This window comes from Hyperolius riggenbachi, unplaced genomic scaffold, assembly GCF_040937935.1.
Source record: "Hyperolius riggenbachi isolate aHypRig1 unplaced genomic scaffold, aHypRig1.pri scaffold_212, whole genome shotgun sequence".
Classification (NCBI taxonomy): Eukaryota; Metazoa; Chordata; class Amphibia; order Anura; family Hyperoliidae; genus Hyperolius; species Hyperolius riggenbachi.
The window spans coordinates 77,690-89,906 of record NW_027152423.1 but is presented as its reverse complement, the minus strand read 5'-3'; the positions used below and the strand labels follow the sequence as shown (position 1 = coordinate 89,906).

Below are 12,217 nucleotides of genomic sequence, written 5' to 3'. Positions count from 1 at the left end.
TGGCCACCGGAGGCAATTAAGGCCTTCAAAACATTGAAAGCAGCTTTCTGTTCCGCCCCCATTTTGCGTCATGTTGAGTTGTTGACGTCATGTTCATCCTCGGCCTCGCCTTGCATTTCAGTGCGAGGTGCATTTTCCACAGAAAAAGGTTGTGAATCCGGGCACAACATTTGTGGCTGTTCCATTGACCTTTCACAGGTAGAAGATTGTGGGGGTGGGAATAGCTCCTCCGAATAGCCCATTGTGTCCTGAAAACTACTCATTGCATTGCTTTGCGCACACATTTTTTTGTCCTCATGCAAGGCCTGAGTTGCACCTGAAAGCGTGGCCTTCTCCTCCTGCGCCTCCTCCTGTTCCATCACGTCTGCTGCTGCTGGGTTAGCGTTGACGCCCGGTCCCTGTTTATTGAACCTCTTATCTTTATTACATTTATGACTGCATGGCGGTAAAAAGCATGCTATCCGCACGCTTCTTGTCCTCATGCAAGGCCTGGGTTGTTGTGTCTCAAAAAGCATGGCCTTCTCCCCCTGCGCCTGCTCCTGTTCCATCACGTGTGCTGCTGCTGCTGGGTTACCGTTACCGGTCCCTTTTCCTGGAACCTCTTCTCTGTATTACATTTATGACTGCATGGCGACAAAAAGCATGTTACCTGTGCAAAGAAACATGACATTTTCCACATTTAAAAGACTTTGAAACTTTACAATCAATTTTCTCAAAAACTATAAGCTCTTTTTCAAATATTTTTTTTCCTCTTGTACCCACTCCCAAGGTGCACATACCCTGCTAATTTAGGGTATGTAGCATGTAAGGAAGCTTTACAAAGCACGAAAGTTCGGGTCCCCATTGACTTCCATTATGTTCGAAGTTCGGGTCGAACACCCGAACATCGCGGCCATGTTCGGCCTGTTCGGCCCGAACCCGAACATCTAGATCTTCGCCCAACACTAACACCAACCTCCCGTCCATCATCTCCACGGAGGACTGGGGGCACATGCAGCAGGTGTGCTCAGTCCTGGCACCCTTCCTGCAGGCCACCAACATGGTCAGCAGGGACCATGCAATGGTGTGCGAGTGGGTCCCCTTGGTGTGTTCTGGACAGGGCCCTGTATGCACTGGTGGAAGAGGGAGCGGCAGTCTTGGACCAGCAGGAGCTGCAGGCAGCTTCACAGGCCACTTCTGAGGAGGAAGAGGGCTTGGAGTTGGTGGAGGTCCCTGACCTTGCTGCTGATGAGGGGGAGCAGCAGAGCGCAGTTGGACTGGTGCGGGGGTGAAGAGAGGATGAGGTGGAGGCAGAGCCGGATTAAGGCTAAATGGGGCCCTAAGCAAAGTAACTGATTTGGGCCCCCCCATCATGTCTTAATAGAATCAGAAGATGCAGCTGCACAGCAACATGCCGCACACACACCGGGGCAGCCGAGCTACTGGTTGCTATGGGCAACAGCCCGCTTTCCTCTGTGGGTGCACAATGCAGGGAATAGTAGTTGCAAAATGCAGAGTGAGAGATGAATGGCTGGGACATTTGCACTCAGGGGCTGGGGCACCCCTGTGAAGAGGGTGCCAGATATCACAGCAGCAGCACTTTCCCCCTTCATCTCCAGCCTGGCAATAGCAGAAAGCTCTGGACACCGCAAAACCGGAAGCCGTTCCCCAGACAGAATTACATAACCACCCCCACCACCGAACAACTGATTTCCTCCCAAACTAGACAGCCACCATGCAGCCTCCATCCCAGTGAATATGATAGTCCAGCAGAGAAGGCAGCCGCAGCGGGGGAGAATGACAGCACCAGATGACTCACATTCACCTATTGCGATCCAAGCAATAGAGGTCCCGTCATCCGGAGCCCATCTGTCTCCTCTAGAGTGCTGCCGCTCTGTTACTACTACTATTACTACTTCCTACTTCCTGTCTGATCTGAGAATCAGGAAGTTCAGAGCGAGTGGCTGCACTGTAGAAGAGACAGATGAGTTTCAGATGACGGGATCTCTATCGCTTGGATCACGGATAGGTGAGTGAGCGTTTGCCATCTGCTGCTATCATTCTTGCTGCAGCTGTGGTTCTCTGTGGGAAGGGAGGGCGGAGTGGGCAACGGCAGAGTGCACAGTAGCAGGAGGGGGACCTAGGAGGAGAGCCTGGCTCTGAAGACAATCAGCAGCGCACGGCATCATTTGACAAGACAAGACAAATAACATTTATATCGCGCTTTTCTCCTGGCGGACTCAAAGCGCCAGAGCTGCAGCCACTAGGAAGCGCCCTATAGGCAGTAGCAGTGTTAGAGAGACTTGCCTAAGGTCTCCTACTGAATAGGTGCTGGCTTACTGAACAGGCAGAGCCGAGATTCGAACCCTGGTCTCCTGTGTCAGAGGCAGAGCCCTTAAAGGGACTCCGAACAGTGCCTGTGGGTATGCCTTTAAGCATAGCCACAACTAATTAACTACATCCTCACACCTACCAGCATGATGTTTGTAATTATATCCCCCTGGGTTCCTTATATTTCATTGCATTGTGCTGAATCGAGCTGCCGACTTTGGAGAAAAGTCATCCTGTGGCCACGATTTTGATCGCGAAAATAGCAAAAACTAAAATGCATAGGGCAGCCTTTTATATACCATTGGAAAGAGGAGAAAGAGAGCTTTAAAATGATATGCATCTTTCCATAGTTACTGCACTGCTCAGAGTCCCTTTAACCATTATACCATCCAGCCACCGCTGACAGGATGGCGAGGGCTGGTTTATGTGCTGATGGGGCCCCTTTGACTCGGAATGGGGCCCCAAGTGACTGCTTTTGTTGCCTGGTCGGTAATCCGGCCCTGGGTGGAGGAGGCAGAGGAGGACAGCACTGTCGGCTCTGGGGCTGCCGATGATGTGCCAACAGACGTGGCCAGACTCTTCCCAATGGCAGCGCACATGCTGAGGTGCCTGCGCAAGGACCCAAGGGTGATCCAGATGAAGCAGAGGGAGGACATCTGGATCTGCATGATGCTGGACCCACGTCTGAAGGGGAAGCTCAGCCAGTTCCTGCCTGCAGGAGGAGACCGTGCGCAACAAATGAGGGATTTGCAGCTGTCCCTTGTTGAGCGCTTGGAGGAAGCCTTCCCTCAGACATCCACCCCCACTGTCCAGCCAGCACAGAGGCAGCAGCAGGTGCCTGCATCCACCAGCAGCAAGCGCATGCGCACCACAGACCTGCTGTCTCTGACCCAAGAGCTCTACCTGAGTGTAGAGCGGCCAAGGACTAGAGAGAAGGTGCCTGCAGCAGCATCCTTCTCCAGTCACAGGCAGCGCTTCACCCGCATGGTGGCTGACTACATGGGGTCCTTCAGCGGGCTTGACAGCGTGGCCCCTGTTGATCCCATGGAGTATTGGGTCAAGCACCTGACGATCTGGAGCGAGCTTGCGCAGTACGCCCTGGAAGTGCTCTCCTGCCCCCCTTCCAGCGTACTGTCAGAGCGTTGCTTCAGTGCAGCCGGTGGAGTCATCACTGAGAAGCGATCTCGTCTGTCTCACAAGTCTGTGGACAGACTGACGTTTCTCAAAATGAACCAGGGTTGGGTGGAAGGCGAATTCCTGTCCCCTGTTGTCGGCGAGAGGGGGACATGAAGTGGCGCGCACACACATTACACCTGCTGCTGCTGCTGCTGTATTTCTTCCTGCTGTCTTTGTGTTTCCACTGCCAGGGAACACATTACAAGGTGCTGCTGCCCATGCGCCACCAGCTATTACGCTCAACAATAGCTGCGTTATTTGAAAAAAAAAATTGTAATTATTTTAGAGGTGTCCGGGTTGAGAACTGTGCTGTCCTAATTGTGTATTGGACACAATGTGGGCTTCACGACCGCTGTCTGTAACCTCATGCTGTGTATTACGGCCCTGGAACCACCGCTAGGACCCAGGGCCTACTATGTCTCGCTGCCTGCCCTCCTGCCTGCTGCCAATCTGCCACACACTTATCCTCCTCACGCTGCCTGCTGTTATATTTCCTCCTGCTGTCTGTGTGTTTCCACTGCCAGGGAACACATTACAAGGTGCTGCTGCCCATGCGCCACCAGCTATTACGCTCAACAATAGCTGCATTATTTTGAAAAAAAAAATTGTAATTATTTTAGAGCTGTCCGGGTTGAAAACTGTGCTGTCCCAATTGTGTATTGGACACAATGTGGGCTTCACGACTGCTGTCTGGAACCTTATGCTGCTTATTTACAGCCCTGGTACCACCGCTAGGAACCAGGGCCTATTATGTCAGTCACATCACACTGCCTGACACACACTCCTCCTCCTCCTGTAGCTGCATTGAGCTTCTGCTGTCTGTGTGCTGCTACCACTGCCAGGGAGAACAGAAGAAGAACTATTTTCTGCTGCCACCTGCCCACCCACTCTCCTACCGAGTACCGACTAATTACCACTCACTAGAAATAGCTGCAAGCCTTCAACTACTTCCTCCTCCTGCTGATGTGTTTGTGCTTGTGATGTAAAGTGTGCTACTAACATCACATACTGGCAACAAGTAATAAGTGTTAGCTTGCATCATTCACCCTAATGGCTGTGGTGTGTGTACACTGCAGCATCAGCCCCAAACTCCAGCCTTTTATCTCACTGGCAAGAGTTACATTTCATGTCGTGTGCCCTCATGTGTACATAATGTATATATTGTGCGTCATGTAATTATTACTTACCTATTTATAGAGCGGTATCCCAGCGCGAAGGATAAGATGCATAAATGTTGTAGACCCTTGGACTGGGCCGGTAGTGAGGTCTGGCTGTATAAAAATGCAAGAAATATTGCACTGTGAATTATAGTCCACCATGTAACCGTACCTGTCCAACCAAACATACAGTATAATCATAATCAAGAGCGTAACTAGAGGGAGGCAGCCCCAGCAATCGCATAGGGGCCCAGAGCTGTGGGGGGGCCACTACTAACCTTCCCTTCCTCTGATAGAAGGGACTATACCTCACATCAGGGGTTTTGTGGCTACACTTGTTATGGGTGTGAAGATCATGTGACCACACTTGTTGTATGACCCCTATTAGATGGGCTCCCAGGCTGTGAAGGGCGCCAAGAAGAGGCAAGGGAAGGGGTGTGACCATTGGTGGGGACCCCATCAATGTTTTGCCGGGGGGATATGAATAGTAGTTATGCCATTGATCATAATCATATTTCTGCATGCCAGTACAGATAACTTAGCTCACCCATCACCTGTAGAGGTCCTGTACTTCTCTCTAGGGGGCACTCCAGGCTGGGGTGCTGCTGCTGCACACTGCAGATGAACTCTGACCCCTGGTCTGCCAGTGTTGGGGTGAATACCAGGCAGGCTATACAGCTGTATGTCTTATCCTCCTGTCTCTGGGGTGTAATGTCTGGCAGCTTGTGGATAGTGAAGTATGACGGCTCCTGGGCTCTGGTGATGATTTTATTGTAACTATTATTACCAACATAAACAACGCTTCCTGTCCTCTCAGTCTTCTTATACCAGCTCACAGTCAGATCCTCAGGGAAATATCCAGAGATTTTGCACCACAGCCTACACTCAGTGCCCTCCTGCAGGGCTGAATGCTGGATGTCTGCCACCACAGGCCACCAAGGATAATCTGTGGGATAGTAGATAGTTTAGTAGTACTCCAACTATCTTCTCCAATAGTTAAAGTGGCACTGAAGTGAAACAAAAACATATGATATAATGAACTGTACGTGTAGTAGGGATACTTGATAGAAGATTAGTGGTGAAGAAAAGAGTCTCATATTTTTATTTTCAGTTATATGGGTTTTTTTTGTAACATTGCGTCATTCTGTCACATTTGCAGTTTACAAACCACACTCTATATTTTAAACTATAAAACAGAGCAGAGTTCACCTCCTTGGCGGTATGGACGAGCTCAGCTCATCCATGACCTCCGGAGGGCACCACTCAGGCCCTGTTGGGCCGATTTTCATATTTTTTTTAAAACACGCAGCAAGCACTTTGCTTGCTGCGTGTTGTGCACGGTCGCCACCGCTCGCCGCCGATGCGCCGCTACCTGCCGCGTAAAGGCCCCCCCCCCTTCCTGAGACCCCTGTGCAGCCTGGCCAATCAAAGGGGTGGGAGGGATGCGGAAGGGAGGGGGGCATCATGTAGCTAGCACTAGGCTAGCTACATGATTGAAAAAAAAAATATTAAAAAAATAGCGCTGCGCATCCACCCTGGCGCAAACAATAGAACGCCAGGGTGGTTAATGACACTTTGAACTTCTCTGCAATAAAACCTTATCTAAAGCTGTTTCTTTGATGATGTATACTGGTGTGTGCTTCAGAAAACAGGACTGTGGCAGAGCTGAGAAGCACTTTTGCATAGATAACAACTAAGGTTTCTTGAGGGTAGGAAAATACTAGGCAGAATCGCACGAGTTTTCGCCATAGCACATAGTAGAAAACACATATGCGATTCTGCCTAGTGTCTTCCTACCCTAACTCTTTCTGTACTAGAAAACAACTTGAGACTCATTTCTTTGCTACTAATATTCAATTTCTTAGCTGCACAACACATACAATTCATTATATCATAAGTGTATTTTATCCTCAGGTTTGCTTAAAGTATAAATTATAAATGAAAACTGAATAAAGGACATGAAACAGAAAATCAGTGTACCATAGAAGAGGTCTGGTGTAAAGTCTTTCCATAATGAGCTGTTCTGAGGGTATATAATAATAAGTGGGAACAATCTGCAGCAGTAAATGGCCATTCCTAGCAATTGGAACAGATAGCCAACTGCAGTTCTGTTCTATGAGATCACACATCCCTGTGTGTGCCATCCCTATGTGTTAAAACCTTTATTTTCACTGCAGAGGGCAGCAGAAGCTTGCTTATCTCCAGCTCATCGGCAAATGTAATCATTGCCGGCTGAAGCTCACTGCCTGTGTCTTCACTCTGCCCCCTCCTATTCTGCAGAAGTGACTCAGCTGTTGCCAGGGCGATGTGTCTGCTCAGCAGAGGGAGTGGGGCAGAGTGAAGATACACTTCTCAGAGAGCTTCAGCTGGCAATGATCACCTTTGCCAATGACCAGAGATAAGCAAGCTTCGCTTGCTCTTTGCAGTGAAAATAAAGGTTTTTACTCATGTGTGGGAATGTTTCGGAATGCCTTTAAATGTTCTGTTAAGTACCATAATGAAGAGTAGTTACTGAAATTTTAGTTTTGGGAGTCTAATCACACTTTAAAAGAGGAATAAATTGTCCAGCCCCTCGTTTATGGTCAGGCAGCCCACTTCAGCTTGCAACCCCCCACTTCCCTGTTAAGCACCCCACTTATGAACACAAACAGCCCCCAGAAACAGAATCAGACAATGAGCCAAAGTAGTGTTGGCCAAGAGGTGGGCATACCTGATCCACGGTCCGGGGGCACTTGGTGGCATGAGCTCTAGTCTTCTTCCCCGCATGGTGCGCACAGCTTGTGCCGACCAGATGGATATTTGAAGTTGCCACATCATTATGTTGGGACAAGCCTCTCGCTTGGGCAGTGCGCACCATGCGGGGGAAGGAAGAAGACAGAAGCTCTGCACTGGTGCAGCCAAGCGGTGCTGGACCATGGATCAGGTATGTCTCTCTCCTGGCCAGGTAATCAGTCTCTCGCTGTCAGTCTCTGGGGTCTGCTGGACACTTAGGAGTAGAATCGGGGCACAGTGGCAGAGGTTTCTCGCTCAACGACGCCACAGAGCTTTTATGTCCTACTCATCATTCCCAGCTCTGTGTGTGCTGACTGCAACATCCAAGAGGATGGGCTATGGTTAGAGAAAGCTTTCTTGTGGAGAAGCAATGTAATGAATGCAATGCTATAATTTCTAAAAGTCTTAAAGTGGGAATATACTCCCAACACTAACATTTTTTAGTCGCATAATAGAACATTTAAAAGCATTCTCAAGCATTTCCTGTGTATAAAAAGTGTTTATTTTCACTGCAGAGAACAGTACAGGCTTGCTTATCTCTGGTTATTGACAAAGGCAAGAATCTCCCTGTCACTGTGCCTGCACTCTGTCCCTCCAGGCAACCCCCCCCCCCCCCCCCCACGTCTGCTGAGGTGTAAAGAAAAAGTCAGTTGTGAAAAAAAGCATTCATGCCGACCAATTTCTTTCTGCAGCAAATTAACATTTAAAAATTCAAACAGAAACACAAGTCAAATGTGACGCCATTGACTTGCATTTGATGTGCAATAAAGTGAATCTGGAAGAATGCAAATCGCCTCCAAATTCTGTTATGTTTGAAAGGTACCTAAAGATTTGAATTAGTTTGCTTATTTCTTGTAATTTTGATACAGAAATCAGTTTTGGTTTTTTTAAAACACACAACAATACAAGGAACAATAGGGGAAAGAGTCTTGCCCGTTCAAGGTTTCAGTTACACTGCAGCATGTAATGACACAGAAACAGGCTCAGGAACAATAAACTACTATAAACTATTGTACTGGGCAGTATCAAGATTAGGAGTCATGCTGCATTCCATCATTATTACCTGCTATAGTGAGTACGGTATGCTGAGGCTGTGTCACGGATTGGTGTGCCCAGGTCACATGCACAGGGAAGCAGAGAGGGCGGGGCAGTGTGCACACACTGGTGACATCACATGTTTCATCCTCATAAACATATCTGTGGTTATTACGTGAATTTATAATGGTTTGATCTGTGCCACATGTCCAGGTGATGATAATCTCCTTGGGGTAGAATCTCCGGAGAGTCAGGGTACACTGCAATTCTCCTGTGTCACTGATGGAGAATCTCACCGGCTCTATCACCTGCGGAGACACTAGACACAAACACAACACACATTACACTGTCGTGGTAATTACTGTAATCATGATCGTCTATTATCATCTTGTAGGGCTGAGACCCACAGTAGCACAAGAGCAGGATCATTCACCAGGCAATCTAGGCAGGCGCCTGAGGCCTAGTGTGTCAAGAGGCCAGAGCCGGTTCTAAACTTTTTGCTGCTTGAGGAAAACTTGTCAGGATGCGCCTATAGTTAGTATAGTTGCCAAAATATAAGTAGCTAGTATTGTTGCCCCCAGTATAGGTAGTATAATCGCTTCAGTATAGGTAGCATAGTTGCCCCCAGTATAGGTAGCATAGTTGCCCCAGTATAGATAGCTAGTATAGTTGCCCTCAGTATAGGTAGCATAGTTGCCCCCAGTATAGGTAGCATAGTTGCCCCAGTATAGATAGCTAGTATAGTTGCCCTCAGTATAGGTAGCATAGTTGCCCCCAGTATAGGTAGTATAGTTGCCCCAGTATGGATAGCTAGTATAGTTGCCCTCAGTATAGGTAGCATAGTTGCCCCCAGTATAGGTAGTATAGTTGCCCCAGTATAGATAGCTAGTATAGTTGCCCTCAGTATAGTTAGCATAGTTGCCCCCAGTATAGGTAGTATAGTTGCCCCAGTATAGATAGCTAGTATAGTTGCCCTCAGTATAGGTAGTATAGTTGCCCCAGTATAGATAGCTAGTATAGTTGCCCCCAGTATAGGTAGTATAGTTGCCCCAGTATAGATAGCTAGTATAGCTGCCCTCAGTATAGGTAGCATAGTTGCCCCCAGTATAGGTAGTATAGTTGCCCCAGTATAGGTAGTATAGTTGCCCCAGTATAGATAGCTAGTATAGTTGCCCTCAGTATAGGTAGCATAGTTGCCCCCAGTATAGGTAGTATAGTTGCCCCCAGTATAGGTAGTATAGTTGCCCCCAGTATAGGTAGTATAGTTGCCCCAGTATAGGTAGTATAGTTGCCCCAGCATAGGTAGTACAGTTGCCCTCAGTATAGGTAGTATAGTTGCCCCAGTATAGATAGCTAGTATAGTTGCCCCAGTATAGGTAGTATAGTTGCCCCAGTATAGATAGCTAGTATAGTTGCCCTCAGTATAGGTAGCATAGTTGCCCTCAGTATAGGTAGCATAGTTGCCCCCAGTATAGGTAGTATAGTTGCCCCCAGTATAGGTAGTATAGTTGCCCCAGTATAGGTAGTACAGTTGCCCTCAGTATAGGTAGTATAGTTGCCCCAGTATAGGTAGCTAGTATAGTTGCCCCCAGTATAGGTAGCATAGTTGCCCCAGTATAGATAGCTAGTATAGTTGCCCCCAGTATAGGTAGTATAGTTGCCCCAGTATAGATAGCTAGTATAGTTGCCCCAGTATAGGTAGTATAGTTGCCCCAGTATAGATAGCTAGTATAGTTGCCCCCAGTATAGGTAGCATAGTTGCCCCCAGTATAGGTAGCTAGTATAGTTGCCCCAAGTATAGGTAGCATAGTTGTCCCAGTATAGATAGCTAGTATAGTTGCCCCCAGTATAGGTAGTATAGTTGCCCCAGTATAGATAGCTAGTATAGTTGCCCCCAATATAGGTAGCATAGTTGCCCCAGTATAGATAGCTAGTATAGTTGCCCCCAGTATAGGTAGTATAGTTGCCCCAGTATAGATAGCTAGTATAGTTGCCCTCAGTATAGGTAGCATAGTTGCCCTCAGTATAGGTAGCATAGTTGCCCCCAGTATAGGTAGTATAGTTGCCCCCAGTATAGGTAGTATAGTTGCCCCAGTATAGGTAGTACAGTTGCCCTCAGTATAGGTAGTATAGTTGCCCCAGTATAGGTAGCTAGTATAGTTGCCCCCAGTATAGGTAGCATAGTTGCCCCAGTATAGATAGCTAGTATAGTTGCCCCCAGTATAGGTAGTATAGTTGCCCCAGTATAGATAGCTAGTATAGTTGCCCCAGTATAGGTAGTATAGTTGCCCCAGTATAGATAGCTAGTATAGTTGCCCCCAGTATAGGTAGCATAGTTGCCCCCAGTATAGGTAGCTAGTATAGTTGCCCCAAGTATAGGTAGCATAGTTGCCCCAGTATAGATAGCTAGTATAGTTGCCCCCAGTATAGGTAGTATAGTTGCCCCAGTATAGATAGCTAGTATAGTTGCCCCCAATATAGGTAGCATAGTTGCCCCAGTATAGATAGCTAGTATAGTTGCCCCCAGTATAGGTAGTATAGTTGCCCCAGTATAGATAGCTAGTATAGTTGCCCCCAGTATAGGTAGCTAGTATAGTTGCCCTCAGTATAGGTAGTATAGTTGCCCCAGTATAGATAGGTAGTATAGTTGCCCCAGTATAGATAGCTAGTATAGTTGCCCCCAGTATAGGTAGCTAGTATAGTTGCCCCCAGTATAGGTAGCATAGTTGCCCCAGTATAGATAGCTAGTATAGTTGCCCCCAGTATAGGTAGTATAGTTGCCCCCAGTATAGGTAGTATAGTTGCCCCAGTATAGATAGCTAGTATAGTTGCCCCCAGTATAGGTAGCTAGTATAGTTGCCCCCAGTATAGGTAGCATAGTTGCCCCAGTATAGATAGCTAGTATAGTTGCCCCCAGTATAGGTAGTATAGTTGCCCCAGTATAGATAGCTAGTATAGTTGCCCCCAGTATAGGTAGCATAGTTGCCCCCAGAATAGGTAGCTAGTATAGTTGCCCCCAGTATAGGTAGCATAGTTGCCCCAGTATAGATAGCTAGGATAGTTGCCCTCAGTATAGGTAGTATAGTTGCCCCAGTATAGATAGCTAGTATAGTTGCCCTCAGTATAGGTAGTATAGTTGCCCCAGTATAGGTAGCTAGTATAGTTGCCCCCAGTATAGGTAGTATAGTTGCCCCAGTATAGATAGCTAGTATAGTTGCCCTCAGTATAGGTAGTATAGTTGCCCCAGTATAGATAGCTAGTATAGTTGCCCTCAGTATAGGTAGTATAGTTGCCCCAGTATAGATAGCTAGGATAGTTGCCCCCAGTATAGGTAGTATAGTTGCCCCAGTATAGATAGCTAGTATAGTTGCCCTCAGTATAGGTAGTATAGTTGCCCCAGTATGGGTAGCTAGTATAGTTGCCCCCAGTATAGGTAGCATAGTTGCCCCAGTATAGATAGCTAGTATAGTTGCCCCCAGTATAGGTAGTATAGTTGCCCCAGTATAGATAGCTAGTATAGTTGCCCCAGTATAGATAGCTAGTATAGTTGCCCCCAGTATAGGTAGTATAGTTGCCCCAGTATAGATAGCTAGTATAGTTGCCCTCAGTATAGGTAGCATAGTTGCCCCCAGTATAGGTAGCTAGTATAATTGCTTCCAGTTTAGGTAGCATAGTTTGCCCCAGTATAGGTAGCCTGGAAGGAGGAGCAGCGGACACAGTGGCGGGGAGGGGGGCCAGACCCCTCCCACCTGGGTCCCCTCCTTCCG

The 12,217-nt window shown here is 47.7% G+C and overlaps 1 protein-coding gene across 1 annotated transcript in view; it reads right to left on the bottom strand.

Moving 5' to 3' along the window:
• LOC137543819 (uncharacterized) overlaps positions 1–12,217 on the bottom strand; it is a gene marked incomplete at its 5' end in the record, with an annotated part of 108,782 nt that overhangs the window by 23,969 nt on the left and 72,596 nt on the right. Inside the window, 3 exons of the mRNA XM_068264904.1 lie at positions 4,674–4,757; positions 5,191–5,589; positions 8,479–8,769. Coding sequence (XP_068121005.1) covers positions 4,678–4,757; positions 5,191–5,589; positions 8,479–8,769 — 770 coding nt within the window. The remainder of the gene's footprint in view (positions 1–4,673; positions 4,758–5,190; positions 5,590–8,478; positions 8,770–12,217) is intronic.